General features: G+C 38.1%; 2 protein-coding genes across 3 annotated transcripts; one reads left to right on the plus strand and one right to left on the minus strand.

The window, feature by feature from the left end:
- The first annotated feature begins 291 nt into the window (after positions 1 to 291).
- Positions 292 to 16,395, plus strand: LOC118278831 (thioester-containing protein 1 allele R1). Its single transcript, XM_050696474.1, has 26 exons — positions 292 to 534; positions 2,240 to 2,308; positions 3,303 to 3,486; positions 4,072 to 4,250; positions 4,836 to 4,992; positions 5,758 to 5,894; positions 6,831 to 7,158; positions 7,762 to 7,938; positions 8,292 to 8,498; positions 8,813 to 8,968; positions 9,330 to 9,506; positions 9,822 to 9,938; positions 10,020 to 10,074; positions 10,288 to 10,441; positions 10,627 to 10,931; positions 11,073 to 11,233; positions 11,349 to 11,591; positions 11,682 to 11,821; positions 12,110 to 12,323; positions 12,616 to 12,793; positions 12,984 to 13,180; positions 13,372 to 13,509; positions 13,657 to 13,829; positions 13,931 to 14,033; positions 14,224 to 14,392; positions 15,690 to 16,395. Exons 2-26 carry the CDS (start codon positions 2,244 to 2,246, stop codon positions 15,896 to 15,898), a joined length of 4,323 nt encoding a protein of 1,440 aa, XP_050552431.1. The 5' UTR covers positions 292 to 534; positions 2,240 to 2,243; the 3' UTR covers positions 15,899 to 16,395.
- On the minus strand, positions 16,345 to 21,518 carry LOC118278833 (peptidyl-prolyl cis-trans isomerase, rhodopsin-specific isozyme). Of its 2 annotated transcripts, none has more exons than XM_035598216.2 (6): positions 21,285 to 21,518; positions 20,985 to 21,189; positions 20,462 to 20,581; positions 20,093 to 20,118; positions 19,470 to 19,612; positions 16,345 to 16,708 (listed from the first exon to the last, which is right to left on the minus strand). In XM_035598216.2, the coding sequence occupies exons 1-6, from the start codon at positions 21,345 to 21,347 to the stop codon at positions 16,612 to 16,614; spliced, it is 654 nt and encodes a 217-aa protein (XP_035454109.2). In that variant the 5' UTR covers positions 21,348 to 21,518; the 3' UTR covers positions 16,345 to 16,611. The 2 variants fall into 2 exon arrangements, with proteins under 2 accessions (XP_035454109.2, XP_035454108.2); XM_035598215.2 differs by having other exon boundaries at positions 20,093 to 20,175; positions 21,285 to 21,513.
- Positions 21,519 to 21,604: the final 86 nt, after the last annotated feature.

Here is a 21,604-nt window from a genome sequence, read left to right on the forward strand (position 1 = left end):
TTACTAAAACTAAATTCAATCTCTTTAACTATTCTCTAACCTCTTCTAAACTCTTCAATAGAATTTGGTACCTAAATGCAAATTGATGCAAAATATCGGTCGTATAGTTTTATACCTACTTTGTGACATGGTATCGAATTCGACAATTTGCTAGGCAGTTGGGCACTCCATCATTGCGTCTGTACTCCAAAGACACTAATTACCAAAGTAAATACCAAAACATAAGATCGTTGTATCACTTAACGTTTTGGCATCAATAAAGAAACCTGCAGTTACGTAGCAGTGTGAGTAGGTGCACTGCGCAGACGCAGGTACGGCGATGAATTTTCGCAAGGCTTCGCGGCGCCCCACCCGCGTGCGTAGGCGCCGCTGCCTCACTCCGCAACACTTATTGTTAGTTGTACAGTGCACCCCGCGCCGACCTGTGTCGCGCCGTCACGCTACACAAACTATGTGCACCCGAATCAAACGATCTGTGATATAGTGATAAGTTTTATTTAATTTAGTGATACCAGTGACTATAGTGCCCAAAAGGTGAGCTTCGCTAAACTTCTATAAGCTGCATATAAGTTGGTGTGTACGTAATCTCTATTTTTATACATGTTGAATGTCGAGATTTTAAATGACATCAAGTTCTAATATTTTTGTGCGGATAATAAGAATGGTAAACACATGTTTTGTCCTTTGAGTTACTTTTATGATAATTTAGTGCTTGCTTAAAGTAGGTGGACACGATGTACAGTCACGCACTTAGTCTGTAACGTTATTGCAGCGATTGTTTTGTTGCCCGAAGAGGTAAACACTGCACAACTCTGTACAATGCTGTCGCGAGCCTAGAGAAAGTTTTACCACAATACATTCATTTTGTCATGTTAAGTCTTCACGGATATAAAGCACCGTGTCTAAAAGTTAAACGCCGATTTTAACCGTAGATAAATACAGCAATCTGTCATAGTTGTTTTGGAGCTATTTCTTCGAAGAAATAAGCTGTGTTTCACCATATCGGATGAAAAGGTTGTTCCGCCCACACAACTGTTGACAAAGTGAGTCAGAAACAACACAAGGACACCACTTGTACACATGTAATGTATGACAAATATGTGAATTCTATACAAATACATTACATTCATGATTCGTCACTAATAATAGTTCACCCACCATTCAGTACTTACTCATGGAACATTATGTTAATAAGTTGCAACGCATTCTATTTAAATGTGACATCAGAACCTAACATAAATACTCGTAAATGGAAGCAGAAATAAACTTGCTTTTGCTATGTATTAAAACAATACCTTCAGCAGACCTTCATAATATATTTTTTTACAATTGAGTCATGAAGATTGCGCATATTACATTAAAATGCCAAATTATTATTATTACTTAACATTTAAATACCGAATACATGTAACATTAATCGTATAATATGTTATGTATTAATGTTAGCTAAATGAATGGAGTCCGATTTATAGCCGGCCATATAGAGCGTGACCATTCAGAAGGCTGCTATGTTAAGATCCCCTTCATGGTAACGTAAACAAGCGTAGGAAGTTAATAACAAACTCAAGTTATTTGCAAATCGTTCAACGATGTTTTGTTTAATAAGATTTCAATAAAAATTTGCTTCACAGCAGGATTTAAGGAAAGAGATACCTATTTGTATTTCGATTCTGTGAATTGGAATTAATTTAAAATCAAGATGACTCGTGTGATGATTCGGCTTTTCTATTTTCTTTATGGAATTTCTAACTAATGTGTAGAATTTAATTTTGAAATGCCTACCAACATTTTAATATAATCTTAAATTTTTCGGAATGACGAAGACTTCAATAATAATATATCTTTAAAAACAAGAAGACCTATTTTTATAGTTTAAGTTTTTTCAGAAAATTACATAACACACCAACAAAATACAATCTTCGCGAACCTATAGGTAATTAATCGAATTACACACACGATAAATAATTAATCGAATCATATTCCTACAATACTAGTGATTCTAAGACAGCACGAAATTATTTCAACAGAGCCATAAAAACATTTCAACTAGCATACATCTTATCTTCAATCTTAAAGTTTTCAGTTTCATATATAATTACATTAATAACAACCCTTTTTTGTTAGTCTGAGTTACGAACACACCAAGAAACAATAGCAAGATATTTAATTAATTCATCATTAAGAACCTACCACATAGTTCTTATTACATATTTATTTTTGTTAATCATTTTTATTTCAGAAAGATGACTCATAAAATAATATTATACTACTTCTTGGTAGCACTGACAGCGCCACTCCTTGTACAATGGTACGTAGTATTTTTATTTTTTTATCTTATAATATACGTTTTATATCAATATTTATAAGTATTTAGCTAGCCTTCCAAAAATAACCTAAAAATATCCTTTTAATGCCATACATACCTAACCTTCACTTGTATACGCTGTTAGGTAAAATTGGAAAAATATAGTAATAGATTTGTAAAGATACGATTTTTCGACTTTCCCGGTGAATTTGCCAAAATTATCACTTTAAGTCACATTAAAAAATAAATCAATTTGCTCAACGAGTTTCCAAGTTCTGACCTCAGCAATACATTTTCATTAACTTGGATTGATGATTGACCTTATTAATATGTAATATCAATGTTAAATTATCTAACAAAATACCGCCGTTTTAACTCGAACAGGAAATGCAGAAATGCATGGAAAGATGGAAAGCCATTTTTGCCCTTTAAACAACTCCATTATTATGGGATAACCGTAAAACTGACGCACAAAAATATCTCTAGAATTACTTGTCTTAACAGTATAGACAAGTGAAGTAGTTATTACAATTTATGTAGAGCAAGTATACCATGCTTTCTAGGACCCGTAAAGACCAAACAGATTAGTAGTACGTACGGTGTGCGATGCCGTTATTGGTAAAGTGTGGTATGCACTACTAAAGTGATAATAATCTTTAGTAAAATATGACTTATACAATGTAGGTAGCTTTAAGCAACAATATTCGTGAATTATTCTAGCTGTATCTATTGATAATCGAGAAAAAAAATTGAGATTTCCAACTAAAATTATATGTATAATTTTACACTTTGTCTCATGACCCAAAACTCACGTCTTGGTTAAAACTGCACTAGTGCACTCGTGCACCGCCACTCCTCTTATTACGATATTTGCATATTTTTTTAACTTCAATCACGTTCATGCATTTAGTCATACGACTAGTACGTTTAAGTGTTTAAAAAGAAATACATGTACCTATATGAGATTGTAATTTATATTTGTTTCTGCACTCCACAGTATATCAGTGCTAGGTCCACAAGTGCTGCGACCATTCAGTTCATACACAGTAGCCATAGCAGGCGGCTCCAGAGCATATACTCTGTATGTAGCCGTGGAAGGAAGACGAGCCAATGGGGAGCAGTTCACGAAGGGACGAGAAGTGCAGGTCCCTGCTGCTGCCACCCGGCTTATAGAGCTTGAAGTAAGTGTTCCTATTTAATTCCCTAAGATTTTCCTAGCCTTAAACAGATTCAGGGATAATTAAATAACCTTGTCGTGTCTTCATTTCCTTACGATTCATTTTTTTTTTAAATACATTAGTAACATCTAGAGACTGTTTCTTTCAACCTTCAAATCGCATGCTTTCTAGGGACCTAAGTACCAGTTTTCTCACGATATTCACACGATATGGATATATTCACCATTTCGAGCTATAGTGAAGTTTTATTACCTTAGATAATGAATGTTTCATTACCACGATTTGAACTCGTAACCTAAGTCGTATAAGTCGGAATAAGTGATAGGTATATTACACTAGCTCTCCATCAGAGTGAAATTACGAGCTTACAACTAGATGGAAAATAATAAAGTTATTTGAGAAAATTGTTCAATTTTCCCACATATTTTAATCTTTCTTAGATGATAGCATAGCACCTCATTTAAATGAGGTTTACGCAACCAGTTGATACTAATGTAAAAAACTTTTAAATCTACGACAGACAGTTGCTTCAAATTAAGTGATTCTCCCGCAATTGAACGTGACTAAATCAGTTGCACCTGAATGCAGATCGGTGACCCTGGTCCGGGGCAGTACTCGCTGGTAGCGCGGTCAACCTCAGGCCCGCTATTCTCCTCGTCGTCACCGTTGTTCTACCAACCGCGCAGTTTCGCCATCTTCGTACAAACCGACAAACGAGTCTACCAACCCAAAGACACCATTAACTTTAGGGTCATCGCCTTGGACAAGTAAGATTTATGTTATAACTTGCTTCTAGTTAACTTAGTTTAATTAACTCTAAAGATTCCTTAGCAGTGATAGCGCTGTGAAATAACTTGACCGATTTTATAGTGCATGATCGATTTTATCACTGAATGCACCGTTACTTCGAATCAGTTATTGGGTAACTATTAGAAGTCTTGAACGAAGTTGATACATATCCGTCCTAAATGTAAAACACCGACAGATTGTTCTTAGTTGAATACCAATAATCCGTTATGCCAATACTACTATTTCGAGACTTCATAATAAACATCGATAATTAAAATAGAGGCCATGACAGTAATTATCTTTACAATAAAACACAACACAAACGCAATTGTCAATGCGTAACACATCAACAGTTTATTTGATTACCATTAGGTACCTTCCTATCACACTTGTGCCCTTGTGCCATTCGTTGAGGAAAATGTCGGTACAAAGCGCTATTTACCGAGAATTTGATAGTAAGCACAAGACCAAGACACTTTCGATTTCTGTGCCATCGCTGCACGAGAGCCCGCGTAAGATTACGTGTGATTACAAAACGGTCGTTGACCCGTGCGCGTACGCAGGTACCTGCTGCCTCTGTCGACGACTGTGGATGTCAGCGTGCTGGATACTGGCGGAGCTCCTATCAGACAGTGGGCTGGTGCTGAACTGGATCGAGGAGTACTCACTGAAGAGTTGGTCTTAGCTGACGAACCTGCGCTTGGAGAATGGACTATACAGGTAATGTTTAAAATTATTTTAGAAGAATTTACTTATAGTATTTTACTTATGAAATAGTACGACTTTTTACTTAAATGTATTTAGCGATCTGTGTTTAGCATAAATATGGCACTAGGTTCGATCATTGCTTAAGTAGGTGTGTGTTATGGAAGAAAAGATGAGGTAACAGCTTTCTAAATATTTGTATTAATAACGTCGCATAACAAAGCACAGCCAAACATGATAATAAACAAAGAAAGACCTACTTAATTAGTTAAATATTCGGATATTTCACATTGTAGGTAAGTAAAGCATGCGTGAAACTTTCATTTTCACAATTTTGCTTGCGTAGGCAATACAACTTTAGTCTCAATTTTGTTTGTCATCAATTCAACGTTGTGAACTACGGTCTCTGAATAAATTGCATATGCAATTAAGTACCTTTGTACATAAACTAAGAAGGAAAACAACAATTACGCAGTATCTTGATTGTCACTTCCTGGCATCAATTATATTTTATTTTTAACCCAATCGTGATGTAATCCCAAAATGTCATCAAAAATGAGAACAAAACTAACAAATCTTGATACTGACAATGTAAAAAAACATTCTTAACAAACGATTAATTTGTAATTTAGACGGATTTCGCTAGAACAGGTCCGGAAATTGCGATTAGCCTCGAAATCATAAGTTAAAAATCTGAGCGCCCACGTTAGCATGACCTTCTGTTTGTAGATAGGTGTTAGCTATGTTAAACTATGTTACAAATAATATGTATTGGCGTAGGTGGAGGCTCGTGGGCAGAAATACTCCCGACGAGTGCTGGTGGCAGACTATGTACAGCCAAGGTTCCATATGGAGATGAATATGCCCAAGGAAGTCCTGTTCACCGATGGAAGATTCGACATCAACGTCACCGCTAAGTAAGAACCCACTCCTTAATGGGCCTAAGCTTTTGACACAGATGCTATATACCATATGTTGGGAGCTTGGGCAGACCCGTAGTTTCCAATGTTATAATTTTGAATTGAATATCTACTTAAGGTATTAGGTTAATGGACAGTATTTTCGTTTTTAATTTATTCCAACAACAGGTCGAACAGATTCGTATGTCCGAATTTTGTACCAAAACTAGTTTTTGAATAAGAATCTTATATTCGATCTTCGATCACGTTATGTCACACTCACAGAATCACATAATAATCCCAACAACGAATTTTAATAACATTATAAAAAACATTTCAAACGAGTTTTTCCAGAACCCATTCTAATAATAACTAATGAGATTTGCTGTGAAAACCAACAACGTTCTTTGATCATCTGGAATGAACTTTTCTCATCATTCGAAACAAAGGAATTTCCACGGCGAAAGCTGTCGTTTCTCATTACAGTACAGAAAAACTCATCACTCGAATTCAATAGAATAATAATTACGTAAATAAGCAAGAACTGTTTATGGACGTAACGCTGTCAGTTTTTATCAGAACTATTCGATCAAGCAGCAATAATTTCATAAAAACCTTACTGAACATCGGTTATGTATAATCACGAATGTATTTTTAGTTTGCATTGGAAGTATATTAGCGTCTTACCCATTTATTTACTGACCGCGCTTGTTCAAGTTGAATCAGAATGTCAGCTCCGTTAGTTGCTTCATGGAACATTTGTAATTAGCATCCGCGACCTACACATCTGGAAGCGTTATGAATTATTTACACCGTACAGTATAGTCACCAATCCTCCTTAACTAAGTGTGGTGATTAATCATCCATTCCTTCTCTATATGAGAAGATGCCTTCCCTTTGCTCAACAATGATGATGATTCTGAAAGTAAGTAACAATTAAATATTTATTTTCAGGCATTTTAATGGACTTCCAGTTCGCGGTGAACTGACGATATCTGCGTACCCAGTTTTCTTCTCCGGGGTCCTACAACCGGTTGTCGCAGCTCCTACAAGGAAAGTCGTGGACATTAACGGCCAATCGCAAATTACATTTGACCTCAAAACTGACCTAGACTTGGCTGAGGATGCAGCGAGGCCGCTCGTCGTGGAAGCCGTTATTGAAGAGAAAGATACATTGATCAAACAGAATATTACGAATAGAATTCTTCTGTTGAGAACACCTTATAGACTGAAAGTGACCGCACCGAACTATTTCAAGCCTACACTGCCTTATATCGTACAGGTACCTTTTACCTTAAATATATTTTACGGATTAATTAAATACAGATACAGTAAGATAGAGATGGCCATAAAAGCTCTTATCATCTTTTCAGAAGAACCTCTGTTGGTTCTATGACACATTAGCTCAAATATTTTTCTAAGCTAATCTTTGGCCAGACTAAGTTTTTGTTCGAAAATAACAGGAAGTTTAATATTGGCATATTTGTATTACGTAAACGCAAATAATGACGCTAAGGAGACCAGCAATAGCAATAGATGACATAATTTGTCTACTATCTGCTTGCTAAAGTAATTAAACAATAAGAAAAGCTATCTAAGTGCAGTTTTAAAGTCCAAGAGATGCATTTCGAAAGTCCTAGAGAACATTTTAACAGGAATTTAAAACAAAATCTTCTAATATATAAAATTGTCGTGTCACAGTTTTCGTTGCCATAATCCTCCGAAACGGCTTGACCGGTTTTGATAATTTTTTTTGTGAATCGGCCAACATCTATTTTTTATCCCCCTAAATGTTAGGGGTAGTACAACCCTAAATTTTATAATTTTCCGCGGACAAAGTCGCGGGCAGAAGCTAGTTTAATATAACAAATATGTCTGTTAACAGATTGAAGTGGTAGATCCATCAGGAAAAGTGATGCCTGCAGAAGGTGACGTCACTGTGGAGCGACTATGGGACGACGGGGCTCCAGTGAATGTCACCACCGTGACTCTGAACAAGGGCATCGCCACCTACTCCGTGGTACCTGATAGAGCTCACGTCAACTCTACGCTCAACTTAGTGGTAAGATCACTTTACTCGTAAGCAATTACCTATTTTTTTCTTCACCATTCTCATTCGTTGGAAGACGTCTTCTACTAAACAAAGCTTCCTCCCCAAAAGGGCTAGAGCGTCTAACGTATTTTAAACATAGATGAGGGTTATAATTTTGTATTTGTTAGCACCTCCTACTCTTCCCGCAGGGATACTTTTTACTGCGATCTCCAAACTCAAGCATGAGGTGATAGAGATTATGGCTTTTTTCTTAAGCAGGTCCATAGTCCAGCAATAGATTCTGACGGGCTATTGAAGTATCCATAAAGGTGTATTGATACTTTTACCTTACTTTTACTGCTAAAATCTAGTCTTTTCATCAGGTAAAATACAAGGAAGTCACAGAACGCATAGTGAACGTGCAAAGAAGCGAGTATTCGTTCGGGCAGTTCTTAACAGCGGAGATTCTTACCCGCGGCACCGGTGTAGGAGGTGAGATGCGTGCGCGCATCACCGCTACCGAACCTATGGACATGGTGCACTACGCTGTGATTGGACGAGGGGACATTATTGTTGCGAAGACTGTCGAGGTGAGCTATGAATTAAGTTGAATTTGTTTCTTTGAAGAGCTTTGAAATCAAGATTGTAAGTTTTCGATTTTCATTGTAACATAGTCTTGAGTTTTGTGAACTTAGCGATAAGTTAAACCTTATCTCCAAACCTGTTTAAAGTAGGTCTACTCTACTCTACTCAGAACTCGAATTATTGATTCAAGACCCAAAAACACGAATTTTGTTTTTAACATTTATTATTGTCTTTTCAAAAGACCACAATAAGGCCTTGTTTGTTTCCCTTTATACTTTACATATTAATAGTTAATTAAACATGAGTAATGTAACTCCAGCTGAGCCCGGCGCGCCGCAGCGTGGACGTGACGGTGTCGGTGACGTCCCGCATGTCCCCCGGCTGTATCCTGGTGGCGTGGTACCCGCGGCTCGACGTCAACAATCTACTCGCCGCCGCTGTATATGCGCCCCAAGCCAACTTACTACAGAATGATGTAAGTACCTACCTTACTTGACTAAAGATAAAATAAATATAGAAATTACTATCTTACATATCAATAGAGAAACAATTTTACCATATGAACATACCTCATTATGTTCTAACGTGTTGAATTTATTTCATAGATCTTTATTATTCCAAATGATTTTTTCCTTAGAAGAAGACGACAACAAGTTTCTTAGGAAAAATTCTTCATGCTTAAGGATACCTACTGATGTCCTGACCTATAATTTCATTTGAAAAATTCTTAAAGAAAGCTAAGTGACATACATACTAAAGACTCATATGGAATATTAATTTCAACCTTTCCAAGAATCTCATGGAAACTCTATAATAAACCTATATCTTCTACGCAGATCTCGATAGCTCCTGTATCAAGCAGTGGCGCGGGCGCTCGTCCCAACACTTTAGTAGAACTACGCGTATCAGGCGACGCAGGCGCATACGTGGCTCTATTGGCTGAAGACACCAACGCTATTCAAGCTGGACTCGCCAACCAAAATGGACTTGGAAATGGACTTGATATGCACACTGTAAGTGACTTTAATAATAATGTTGTTCTTAGCTTAACTGACACATATTTCACTCATTTCCCATAGAAAAAAAAAATAAGTCAGGTTTTCCTTCCTAAAACGCTATAACTCCAAATCGCACGAACCGGTTTTCACGGTTTTCCGTTCGTTAGGTAGGTCTCGGGCTCCGTAAGGTTTATAGCAAAAAAAATCAGGAAAATTTTCAGGAGAATGACGGAGTTCGCCGGGTTTGCTAATTTCCTATAGAAATTATAAAATGTTGTGGAACAGGCCCTATATTCCTTAGCTCTAAACTTTTTAACTTTTTTGTTCCAGGTCGAGCGCGAAGTAGAAAGCTTCAACGGTCTATCGCACTCCATATTCAAAAACGAAGATCACCTTCCTGGAATGGGTTTGGATCTGGGTGGCTACACTGCCTCCGATGTCTTCAAAGTTGGTATCACTGTTTATAACAATCGAATTTCTTCATGTTAATATTTTTTATGAAAACTGAGAAAATACCTTTATTTTCAGAACGCAGGCGTTGTTATTCTGACAGATGGTGTAGTAGTCAAGGGCAATTCAGATGGTAAGTTGGTTCAGTTTTGAACGACCACAGTTATTCACCTAAGACCTAGACGATAGCGTCTAGGACTTAGACCTACGAAGATTGTAAGAAGTCTTAAGTGCGTTCGAATAAGTAGTAGGGGCTCTATTAAGTCCCTACTTTCTTTGAATGTGACACCACTTATCCGTAGAACTTTCTGATGCAACACATTGATATCAAAACTATTTATTCCAGGGTCAGCTCCGACCCAAGCTGTGGTAGAGACAGGTACTCGTGCTCCTCAGGCAGGACCGTATGCCTTCAGTCGCCTTCCACCGCCGCCATCTCCTCGATACTACCTCACTGTCACACCACAACCTACATGGATGCTGGCCAACCTTACCATTGGGTACGTTGAATGAACCATAAACTATAAAAAGAGCTCATTTAATAAATCGCTGGTAACGCACTTATTTGTGGCTCCTCTAGTGTCTTATAAACAGGGCGATTGTTTGCGCCCCTATATCGTAAAAACAAAAAGTGCTTTACGTCTGTTCCATTCTATCATAACATCATTTAAACTTTATATCACAGTAACGACGGACAAGGAGCTAAAGAACGTTGGACAGCAGTAACTCCTGGTGAATTCTCAATCGGAGCCTTCTCAGTCCACCCTACGCTTGGCCTTGGCCTGGCTTCACCACAGAAGTTCACCACCTCTGTACCTCTGTCGATGTCTGCAGAATTACCAGCAACATTACAGAAAGGAGAAACTGTAGCTGCAGTGATCATCTTGAAGACTACGTTGGCAGTCGACACGTCAGTCGAGGTCACTTTCTACAACAGCGATCAGTACTTCGAATTCGAACCTCTCGATAACGAACTCGATTCAGCGAAAAGTAAGTACTTACTACAATATGGTTCATAGCGAGCAAAATAATAATTTAAGATCTTTTACAGGCCTTATTCACTATCACATTGAGAGACCATCTTGGAAACAAATTCAATATCTTTAATGCAAGCTCTTGTCCCTCACACAGAAATCGAATTATTCCGTCGCGTCCGCGTGACGGTCCCTGCGCGTGGCTCCGTGAGCACTGCCTTCCTCGTCACAGTAGTGCGCAGTGGAGACGCACCAGTCATCGTGGAAGCTAGCGGCAATGGCGTCTCCGACTCACTCTTCAGGACCATTCAAGTCAAGGTACACCCGATGAACAAGTAAATTCCCATCCTATATAAGGTCTAACTCTCATTAGAAAAGCTCCTACTGAAGTTTGTTATAAGAACCTTTTTGTAATCATGCATATCTATCGTAGGATGGTTACGAAGAAGATTTATTCTCGTGGAGTCTACTGGACGCTCGTCGCGGAGTGGCGCGAGCTAATGTAACGCTGGAAGTACCACCAGGTGTTAAGGCAGGTCCTACATCGCTTCAAGCTACTGGAGACTTGCTCTCTGGAGCCCTACAGGCGGTGAGAGAGCCTCCAGCACCTGCTGCAGATCCGACTCATGCAGTGAGACCATTAGCATTAGCTTGCGTTCTTCTGGATTACTTACAGGTTTGTACCTACATTTTAGAAGAATTTAAAAGATAATTCATAGAATGTGTGAATTAATGAATAATTAAAAATATTTCTTTCAATACTTAGGCTTCTGGACAAGAAGAAGTCGCCACAACTAAAGAAGCAAAGGAATTGGCGGCTATTGGTTACCAACGTTTAATGGCGTACCGACGATCTGATGGGTCATTTGCAGCTGAACTTGATGCTGACGCTGAAGGAGACGTTTGGTGAGTAGATTGTTTTGTAATACCTAAGGTAAACTCCGTCTATCTTCATGAATTTGTTTATTATAATGTACATATGTGGGTAAAAACAGTAATGTCTCTGTTAAGGTGTGGGTAACTAATTACCTAAATCCAGACATCTAGAGCTGTAGACTGCCTCTGAATTTTAATAACTTACCGAACGTGAGGTTGGAGCCCACATAACGATTATAGCAAATCTCCTCAAAGTAACAGTAATTTTGCAGCACTGAATGTTTTTGGTTGATGAGTAAAAGCAAGATGTATGTACAGGATGACGGCAGTAGCGTGTCGCTGGCTGTCCCGCTGCTCGCGGTACGTGCAGGTGGAGCCGCTGGCGGCGCGGGCCGCGGCCGCCTGGCTGGCCCGGCGGCAGCAGCCCGCGGGGGACTGGCCCGTGCCAACATCCACTGCGCGCACCGCGCCACACGCACAGGGGACACTGCCACTTGCTGCCTACTCACTTATAGCCCTACACTACTCTAAGGTACCTACTCCGCTACAGACTATATACCGTACTTAACCTAAGTTGGTTCTATAAAACTATTTCTATTTGTATTCCGATTACAGTCTGTCTATCTAGACTAGCTCACTACGCAGCAGTCAGTGAGCATGACCCTCAAAAATTAAATCCGCATCTCTAAAATAAGATGACCTAATTTGTAATAAGGTTAAGGGTGATACCAAACCTTACATCCACATCATTTACAGACTATCTTAAGAAGTTCTTATTTAAACATCTCCGTAATTATAAAATCCTTATTCTGAAAATGTTACAGGGCAGTGACGTCTTATACAAGAACAACATCAACAAGGCAGTGGACTTTGTAGCCCGAGGAGTATCACCAGACCTGGACGCGTACTCCCTGGCCCTCATCGGGGGAGCTCTGGCTGTGACCAGACACCCACAACTCACGCAAACTTTAGAAATTATGGATAAATATGCTAATACAACAGGTAAGAGTTATTTTTAAAATCAATTAAATATGCCATAATAGCGGAGGCATTTGTTTAGCACTTGATGTCATTCGAGTAATGGTCAGAAAGCCATACTTACAACATTAACATTACAATATCTGCTATCAATGTACATCAAATAAAGTATAGAGCCTATAGTTCTAATCAAACCACTTGATATCTTTCCCAGGTTCAACCTTATTCTGGTCAAGAACGCTATCAGGTAATGAGTGGCGGAATCCCTGGCTAAAGGGTAATAGTTTAGAGGCCACCACAGCAGCCTGGGGCCTTCGGGCTATGTTGGGAGCTCGACTGGTGGAGGAAGCTACTCCCGTCGTCAGGTATCTGCTGCAAGCATACCTTCCACACGACCCTGATCCTGAAGTGGTGAGTGACTTATGACATGATTTACATGCTTTTTCAAACGTTTCAGTCATATATCTAGAAGAAACAAGTGGTCACAACGCTAACAACCAAGCGAAATATCGGTTTTCTGAAACTTCATAATTTTTAAGACCAAATCACGCTTTTTTTAATCTCAATTAATTAGGGTTCTTTATCAAATTTGTGTATTTCAGATGGATGCATTGGCACAGTATGCTGAAGTTGCGAAGACATCATCAAAGCTCCGAGTTTCCGTAAACGTCACTGGATCTGACGAAGCGAGGCAGTTCCAAATTGCAGAGAATAATGCTCTGGTTATACAAACAAAACCGGTAAGATATACATACTTTATTTCATATCCAATTTATTCGCTCAAACGACAAACGTAGGTAACCTAATGCAAGGTTTACTTAAATCTTTTAAAACCATTTGTTGTTGTAGTGCTTGATACAAATTTTAAATATAATTTTGCCCTCTAGATCCGCACCAGTCGGTCTGTAAGCGCAGTGACAGAAGGCCGTGGTCTTGGTCTTCTCGGTCTGTCTGCCCGTGGAGCCACCAACGTCACAGCTCCCTGGCCGCGGTATACTCTGGATCCCAGAGTAGACCAGGTCTCCACTAAAGACCGTCTCCAACTCTCCGTTTGTTTCGGGTAACTTGAATAATATTAATGTAGTTCTTACATACACTTTTAAATGCATGCTCTTTTTGCCTATTTTGAAACTTTTCAATATGACTTTATCTTGTTCACAGTTTCGTAGCACAGGGCAATGAAACGGAGAGTGGACTCACCTTACTGACTGTCCAACTTCCGTCGGGATATGTAGCAGATATAACCACATTGACCGAATTGACGGTAAGTGTTTCGCACTCTACCAAACAAAACCAAAGTAACGGGGACTTTACTTTTGTTGAATTCTATTCTAACTTCTTTTTTTCGTCTTTTGTATTAAGTCGGTGGATGTCAATTAGCTTCTCCTGTAGAGGCTACCTCTAATATAACCGGCGCAACGCCCTATTTTAATAAGATTTTTTTCTTATTGCAGTCGGTGCGTCACGTGGTATGGGCGCGTGTGTCTGGCGCGGGCACGCGCGTGCTGGCGGCGGTGCGCGCCGCGCGGGCCGAGCGCTGCGCCACGCTGGCCGCGCCGCGGGCACTGCCCGTGGCCAGGCAGCGCCCCGCCTGGGCCACGCTGCAGGACCTCTACGACTCCAGTATGTATTGATTATATTATTTTTTAAGGAAAAGGAGGACTTTTTGCTTTGCAAATTATTGGTTTCGGTAGTTTCGGCAATAAAACTGATATCAGTGGAAAATAATAATAATAATAATAAGTCCGCAAGGCAGCTTGTGGCGAGCTGTTGGGCAGTGGCGACCCCACGGACCTGACTCCCGGGAGAGGCCCTACTTTTTAACTCCGGTTGGTACTCGTGACTATCCGGAGTGGCCTCTCCTACCTCACTCTTGCCTTAATCGGCTGGTTTGAGTGGAGATTCGCAAGAGTGGAGTTGCCTTCAGCTCCACTTGGGGGAAGGACGTATCCCAGTAAGATGCTGGTAGGGGTCTTGACCGTACTTCCGGGATTGCTCTGATAGCCGTGGGATGCCTCCCCTTCCTCAAGCAGCTCAACGGATGTTGCTTCCCTTGTCGCTACATGCTAGCGGCCGTTTCCGGGGCCCACTATTGAGTTTGCGAGTCACCCCCTGCCTGTTTATCCGTATTTTTCAATATTGGTCAGGGGCAGGGGCCATAGTCCCCATAGTTAACCGGTTAACTATTCCACAGCCACCCACACCCATATCCCTATCATTTCCTTTTACCATATCTCACAATAGTCCTGCATCAACCGGGGATTGTCCTTTGGTGTACTTCCATAGTGCATACAGGGATAATCGCCGGCTGATGTCCCCTTACATTTAGATTAAAATTGTTCAACGGGCCTCTGCGAGTTGGCTTCGGCCCCTCGTACGCCTTCCAAAGGTCCGGGACCCTGTGGTCCCGTGATTATGTAAAGAACATACATAATAATAATAATAAACTTTATTGTACACCTTTTACAATTCAGACAAATAAATATAAGTAGCGCTAAGTGGATGGTAGGGTACAAAGGCGGCCTTATCGCTTACAGCGATCTCTTCCAGGCAACCTTTGGGTGGACGGAGATGGTGAATGTTAGTGGAGGTGGTTCTGGGTGTACTTACAACTTAAATATATGAATATACAATTACATACATATACAAATACATACATATACATACACACATACCTACATACATACCTACATACATACATACATACATAGATACATACATACATACATACATACATACATACATACATACATATATACATGAATAAACTAATGTGTTCCGTGAAAAATTCGGGAGTGCATAACGAAAATGTCCCGTAACGAATACGTCTACATCACACTATTGGAATTTGTAACTCCCACAAAAGGATTTTTAGTTCATAGCAGTTTCGTTTCTAACATCCAATTTGTTATTACAACAGGTCACCGAGCCCGTGTGTTCTTCTCCCCGCCTGCAGCGACTGCGTGCGACGTGTGTCGTGCGTGGGAGTCGTGCTCCCGCGCGTGTGGCGCAATAGCGCAACAAGTCGGGGACCAGGGCACGGAGGGGCGGGCCACGCCCGACGCTGCGCACGCGCATGTACTGGCCCCCGCAGCCTTATTGCTGGCCACCGCACTACTACTGCTATAGCCCACAGGCTAACTCAACAGGACTAACACTATCTAGTTAAAAGTGCTATTTATTGTGTGCAGTGCGCCCAGTGAAGTAAAGTGTACAAGCAATAAAGTGTTGTAGGTACCTACCGCCGACTAGTTATACATTGCTCCATGATATGAGGAGTATTCAGGACGGCAAGTGATAAGTACCAGTAATCCAAGCTCCGTGTAGCATTACTGTGGCTTCACAATATTTGGCTTCTTTGTCAATTTTACGTTCATTATGTATACGTAATTTTTCTTTACAAATTGTACAAGAGTACAAGTAAGAAAATGATGTTTGAACATGAATAGTAGTACTTTTCAGTAATCAGTATATAATTTGCCTACTAAATAAACTAACGTAACTTTAAACTGAATTTCACAATAGTTTTGTAATTAATTCAGTAATGGTTTAATGTATTGAAATAAAACATCTCATTTATTACACCTACTTTATATAAATTCGTACAAATAAATAAATAAAATCAGTGGCATTTTGTTTAAATAGATTGTTAAGATGTATAAATTATTGACATTTTTACAAGAATTGACTGTACATAAAAATTATATATTTAAATGAAAAATCGCAATAAAATAATAAATTACATTCAAATATTAAAATGTACTTTTTTTTCCTTCCTATTAACTTTCTTTAGGTCCTTAATAAAGTGCACATACAACTGAATCTATACATAGTCAAAAATTCTATATTTCCATCTTCCTCATCATCCATTGGAAGAAGCCGAGGATTGAGAAAGACATGGTTAGAGGAACCGCTGATGCTTTGATCCACGCCCATAAACTGGAACAAAGAATAAAATTAACAACTCAGACGAGGAGAGACTACATAAAAAACCGGCCAAGTGCGAGTCGGACTCGCTCATGAAGGGTTCCGTAACAGCAAGATATCATATAGACATAATATAAAAGTTGTAAAATAACTTGGTTTTACATAGTGATATATGAACGACAAAGTTATATTTGCGGTTTTTGAAAATGTTTTATTTCTTAAAAACTAATAATGATATCTTGTTCAAACCAATTTTCGTTGTTAGTTTCCATTGAAATCTACAGCATATATTTTTTTCAGTTTTCCTACTCTCTTATTTTAAAAGTTAGAGGGGGGGGACACATATTTTTCCACTTTGGAAGCGTCTAACTTTCAAACGATTGATTTTGACGAAAAGAGGTTTTAGGAACCTTAATGGTCTTTTTTAAAGACCTATCCATAGACACCCATCACGGATATGTAAGCTGAAAAAAATTTTTTTTTTAATCAGTTCCATGTATGGAGTGTCCCCTTTTAATTTTTAAATTTATTAATTTTTATTCAAAATTCTAATAGCGGTTACCGAAATACACCATCTTACAAAGTTTCAACTATGTAGGCCCAACAGTTTCGGAAATAAATGGCTGTGACATACGGACCACAGAACAGAGAAAAAGAAGTAGAAGTAGTATGTAGGCGGGGCACGCGTAGCCCCTGATAAGTACGGATATACTTATGTCTGTCATTTAGGCGTTTGTACGCATATCAGTCTCGCTGGATTGTAATAACGTCAACTCGACATGTAAAAAATCGTCGAAAATCGTAAAAAAATATAAAAATGAAGAAATGTGCTATTTTATAGTGAAAAGATGAAAGCCATAACCAAAATGTGCCTAGTAGTGGTATATCGTATCATCGGTAAGTGCTATTTTATTTTATTTAAATTTATATTTGGCTTGAAACTAATGACATATATTTTGTTTAATCTACAAACTAAATATAAATTTATGACTAAGATGATAGAGTCTACTTTCTTTCAAACCCAAACCTGCTGTTCTAGAAGATTTCATTCGTGACATCTAAAATTTTGCTACTCGTTTAGGGATTGACATTATCGATAACAAGCTGTCGATATAATTAAAACTTTTTATTACGAATATAGATAAATACAAAAAAATTGGATAATAAGTAACTATTAAACATTAATTATGTTGTTTTAGATTTCCGAAGGATCCAGAAATAAAAGGAAAATGGATCGAGATGACTGGAAGACAAAATTGGTTTCCTGCCACTAACTAGTACAATTTGTTTGGACCATGTTGTACAACAAGATATTATATTATGAGTATAACCGAAAAAAAAATGCGCAATTTTTTACTATATTGTGCAGGCAGAAATACCTAATCACGTTATGTAATATTGGCCACCAACTGAAGGGAAGTAACTTTGTTTAATGTTCAGTTTTATTTTCAAATGGTGAATGAAAACATCGTGAGGAAACCTGGGCTTATTATTTTCTAATTACCTATTATAAGTTTGAAATCGACAACCCGCATTTGGCAAGCATGGTGATCAATGCTCAAACTTTCTCCGTGCTTAAAGAGGCCTTTGGTCAGCAGTGGCCACTTATAGGCTATTGATGATGATAATGATAGATAGATACTACTTCTTTTTCAGTCCAGTTTCAATTTGCTGCGCCCGATGTGACTTGAAACTAGTGCACCTTTTCTACGTTAGTTCATCAGAGGACGCTGCTTACTTCAAATACATGTATACTTACTTTATTATTCTGTGTACTAACAAATCTAAATCCTTCAATTATTATCTCTTTAAAATTATAGTTAAGAAAAGAAAAAAAATATATATTTGCAGTTTTACAAGGAAAGATGTTTATTCCTATAGAAATCTGATAAAATATTATAATGTATACGAGTATTAAAATGTGTTGAAAATTTTTATTATATCGATAAGTAAGCTTTCGATATCGGAACCTCACTAGAGAAAATACAAGCGATAAAGTAGCTCGTTAAACAAATGTCAACCTTAACATGACAGCAATACAGCGTAATTGAATGCATTTATGATAGTGACATCTAGCGTCGAGTAGCAGAACTTGTTAGTTAAATTATGTTGCATTGGAAAAGAAGATTCTTTATTTTAAAATTAGTAGACAAGAGTCAACTCTATTAATATGCAATTAATGTGTTTTTTTCAAAGTAGTGACGGCTGATTTAAAGGCTATTTAACACGGACCAGTCACAGAAAGATTTTGCTAGTGTGACATATTATGATTATCCTGGAGATGTGTTAATTTGGGCGTGGCTTCAGAAAAAATGCCACGCTGGTTCTGATACTAAGACAAGCGGTATACTATTTCTATCTCTTCTTCTCTATTCTGTGATACGGACGGACGGATGGACGGACAGACGGACAGACAGACAGACGAATCTATAAGGGTTCCGTTTTTTGCCATTTGGCTACGGAACCCTAAAAATCACAGTTTCTTCAGAAAATTAACTACTGCCTTAATTTCCGAAAATTTCCGAAAAACAGGAAAACGAAATATAGTGAAAAATACTGTAATGGGCCGACATTTTTCGAAGCAGACGGCGTGATCGGAGCACGTACGAAGTTATGAAATCGGATAAGTAGTCCGATTTCCAACATTCCCAGCAAAATTACAAAATTACTGAACTAAACATCGCATGACTAAAATATCACGCTACGGTCAAGAGAAGCTGAGCATCGGTTGAAACCGCATGAGAGTAGCTAGTTTAAAAACAAAAATACTTACTCATAAGGGTCATCGGAAATGTAGTAAGGCTCGAGGGTTGGGATCAAGCCGCAATCTGAGATATACACATGCGGTAGCGGCTTGTCATCCACGTCAGTAGGGGTGTGCTCCAACATATGCACCACGTTTTGGCCGTCCACCACCTGCATTGCACATAATATTTATATGAAATCACTGTTATGATGTCAGGAGATATAATATATGGGTGATAGCAGGTAGGTGTAGGTAGCAGTAAAATAATAGTCTTAGGAATTAAATTATTGTTTATTTCTGTATATTGATAACTGATTTTGTTGTTTAGATTAAAAGGAATTAAACAATAATTTAATTCCTTTTATTATTTTACTGCACTTTTACTTGTCATTCAAAAGGGGTCACATCATCAACTGCCGTCTAGATAATAATATTTTAAACCTAATTTAAAATAAGTCATTCAAGTTCACTCTCACCCTGTCCATCAGTCAACAAAACACGATGAAAATTTCGTAATTTTTCAGCTCTAGATTTTGAGATATTGCAAGTTTCCACATCGAGTAGCACAAGACCGAAATGAAAGAGTAAATACCTTACTAATATTATTTTCATAGAAAATTTTTATAAAATATACAAAGAAATCTGCTTACCTTTCCGACCACTGTATGCAAATGATCTAACCAAGGTGTTCCAGTGGTAGTTATAATAAATTGGCAGCCATTTGTATTGGGACCTGGAAATGTAGTACCCATTAAAACAGGAAGTTTTATAACACTCTCTTCCAATGCAAGTACGTATGCTAAAGATAAAGAATCAACATAAAAAAGAAGCATATTTTGTTTAAAATTTCAAATGAAATGTGAACCCGTAACGCGCAAAGTAATCCCGAGTAATTAGGGCACGAGAACGAGACTTGTATGAAAGTATAATTCGGTACCACCACCAGAAACGGAATATAGCGTTGGGTTATAGCACCCAGGCGATACTAAGGCAGGCCTTCAGTAAGATATAAACAATACCTTTATTAGCCATTGACACAAATCCTGCTCCACTGTGTTGTGTGTCCAAATTCTCATCATGGAATGTTTCACCATAAATGCTGATAGAGCCTGTTCCATCATCAGATTCTACATCACCACCTGTCACCAAAAATAAACAATTATTTTATTAATGAATGCCAATCAAAGGGTCACAGTTCTTCAGGCACATTATTCCGTTTTCAAAAAGTATGATATTTGGTAGCCTGAAATATTACTTTAGTTACCCCCTGAGAATGTGATCATGGAGACAATAATTTAGTTGTAACTGAATAACTTAGAAACAGTGTATATTCTTTTGTACAATGGACTATTTATCCTACAATTTATTGTAGAAGACAAACATTTGGTATTTGCTTTATATTTTAATTCACTACCCTTTCACTTCATAGTATTAAGAACTTCTTAACGAAATAGTTACATCAATGTTTTTAAATAAAATTAGTAACGAGAATCAAATCAAACAATACTACACAAAAAATTATTAATTGAATTTGTCTCTCACCTTGTACCATAAATCGTTTGATTATTCTAGTAAATGAGGTGCCCTTGTAAGACTTCCCATTTATTCCTTTTGAGGCTAAAACTTTGAAGTTTTTGACAGCCTTTGGAGCTAGGTCACCAAATAGGCCTATAACTACTCGACCAAGAACCTTATCCTCATTTGTGATTTCAAAGAACACTTGGTCAGTAACACGAAATTGTCGGGCCTGAAAATTAAACCACAATTTCAATTTTGTACTAGTTATAAAAAAAAGAAAATTATTACATACTTAAATTGAAATTAAGTTCAAAAATTACTTACATTAATGAAAATAAGATGACTAGATAAAATAAGTAAAAATACTAATGAGTTATGGAAATCCATTTCACTAAAATAATTGTTTTAATATTTTCCACTTTCTTATGTCCATTCCATAGGAACCTTCCTGCTTCACTGACTTATTGCTTAATTAGATATAGCTAGCTGTTTGAATGAAGCCCCTCAGCTGCATGGCATGTCTCAACTAACCACCTTTATTTCATCACTTTGGGGTATTCAAGGTACAAATTCAAATCAATACAGTTTCAAAACTACCTTCACATCTTTAATTCTAAATTAAAGATATCTTATACCAGAAATAA

This window comes from Spodoptera frugiperda, chromosome 1 (assembly GCF_023101765.2).
Source record: "Spodoptera frugiperda isolate SF20-4 chromosome 1, AGI-APGP_CSIRO_Sfru_2.0, whole genome shotgun sequence".
Classification (NCBI taxonomy): Eukaryota; Metazoa; Arthropoda; class Insecta; order Lepidoptera; family Noctuidae; genus Spodoptera; species Spodoptera frugiperda.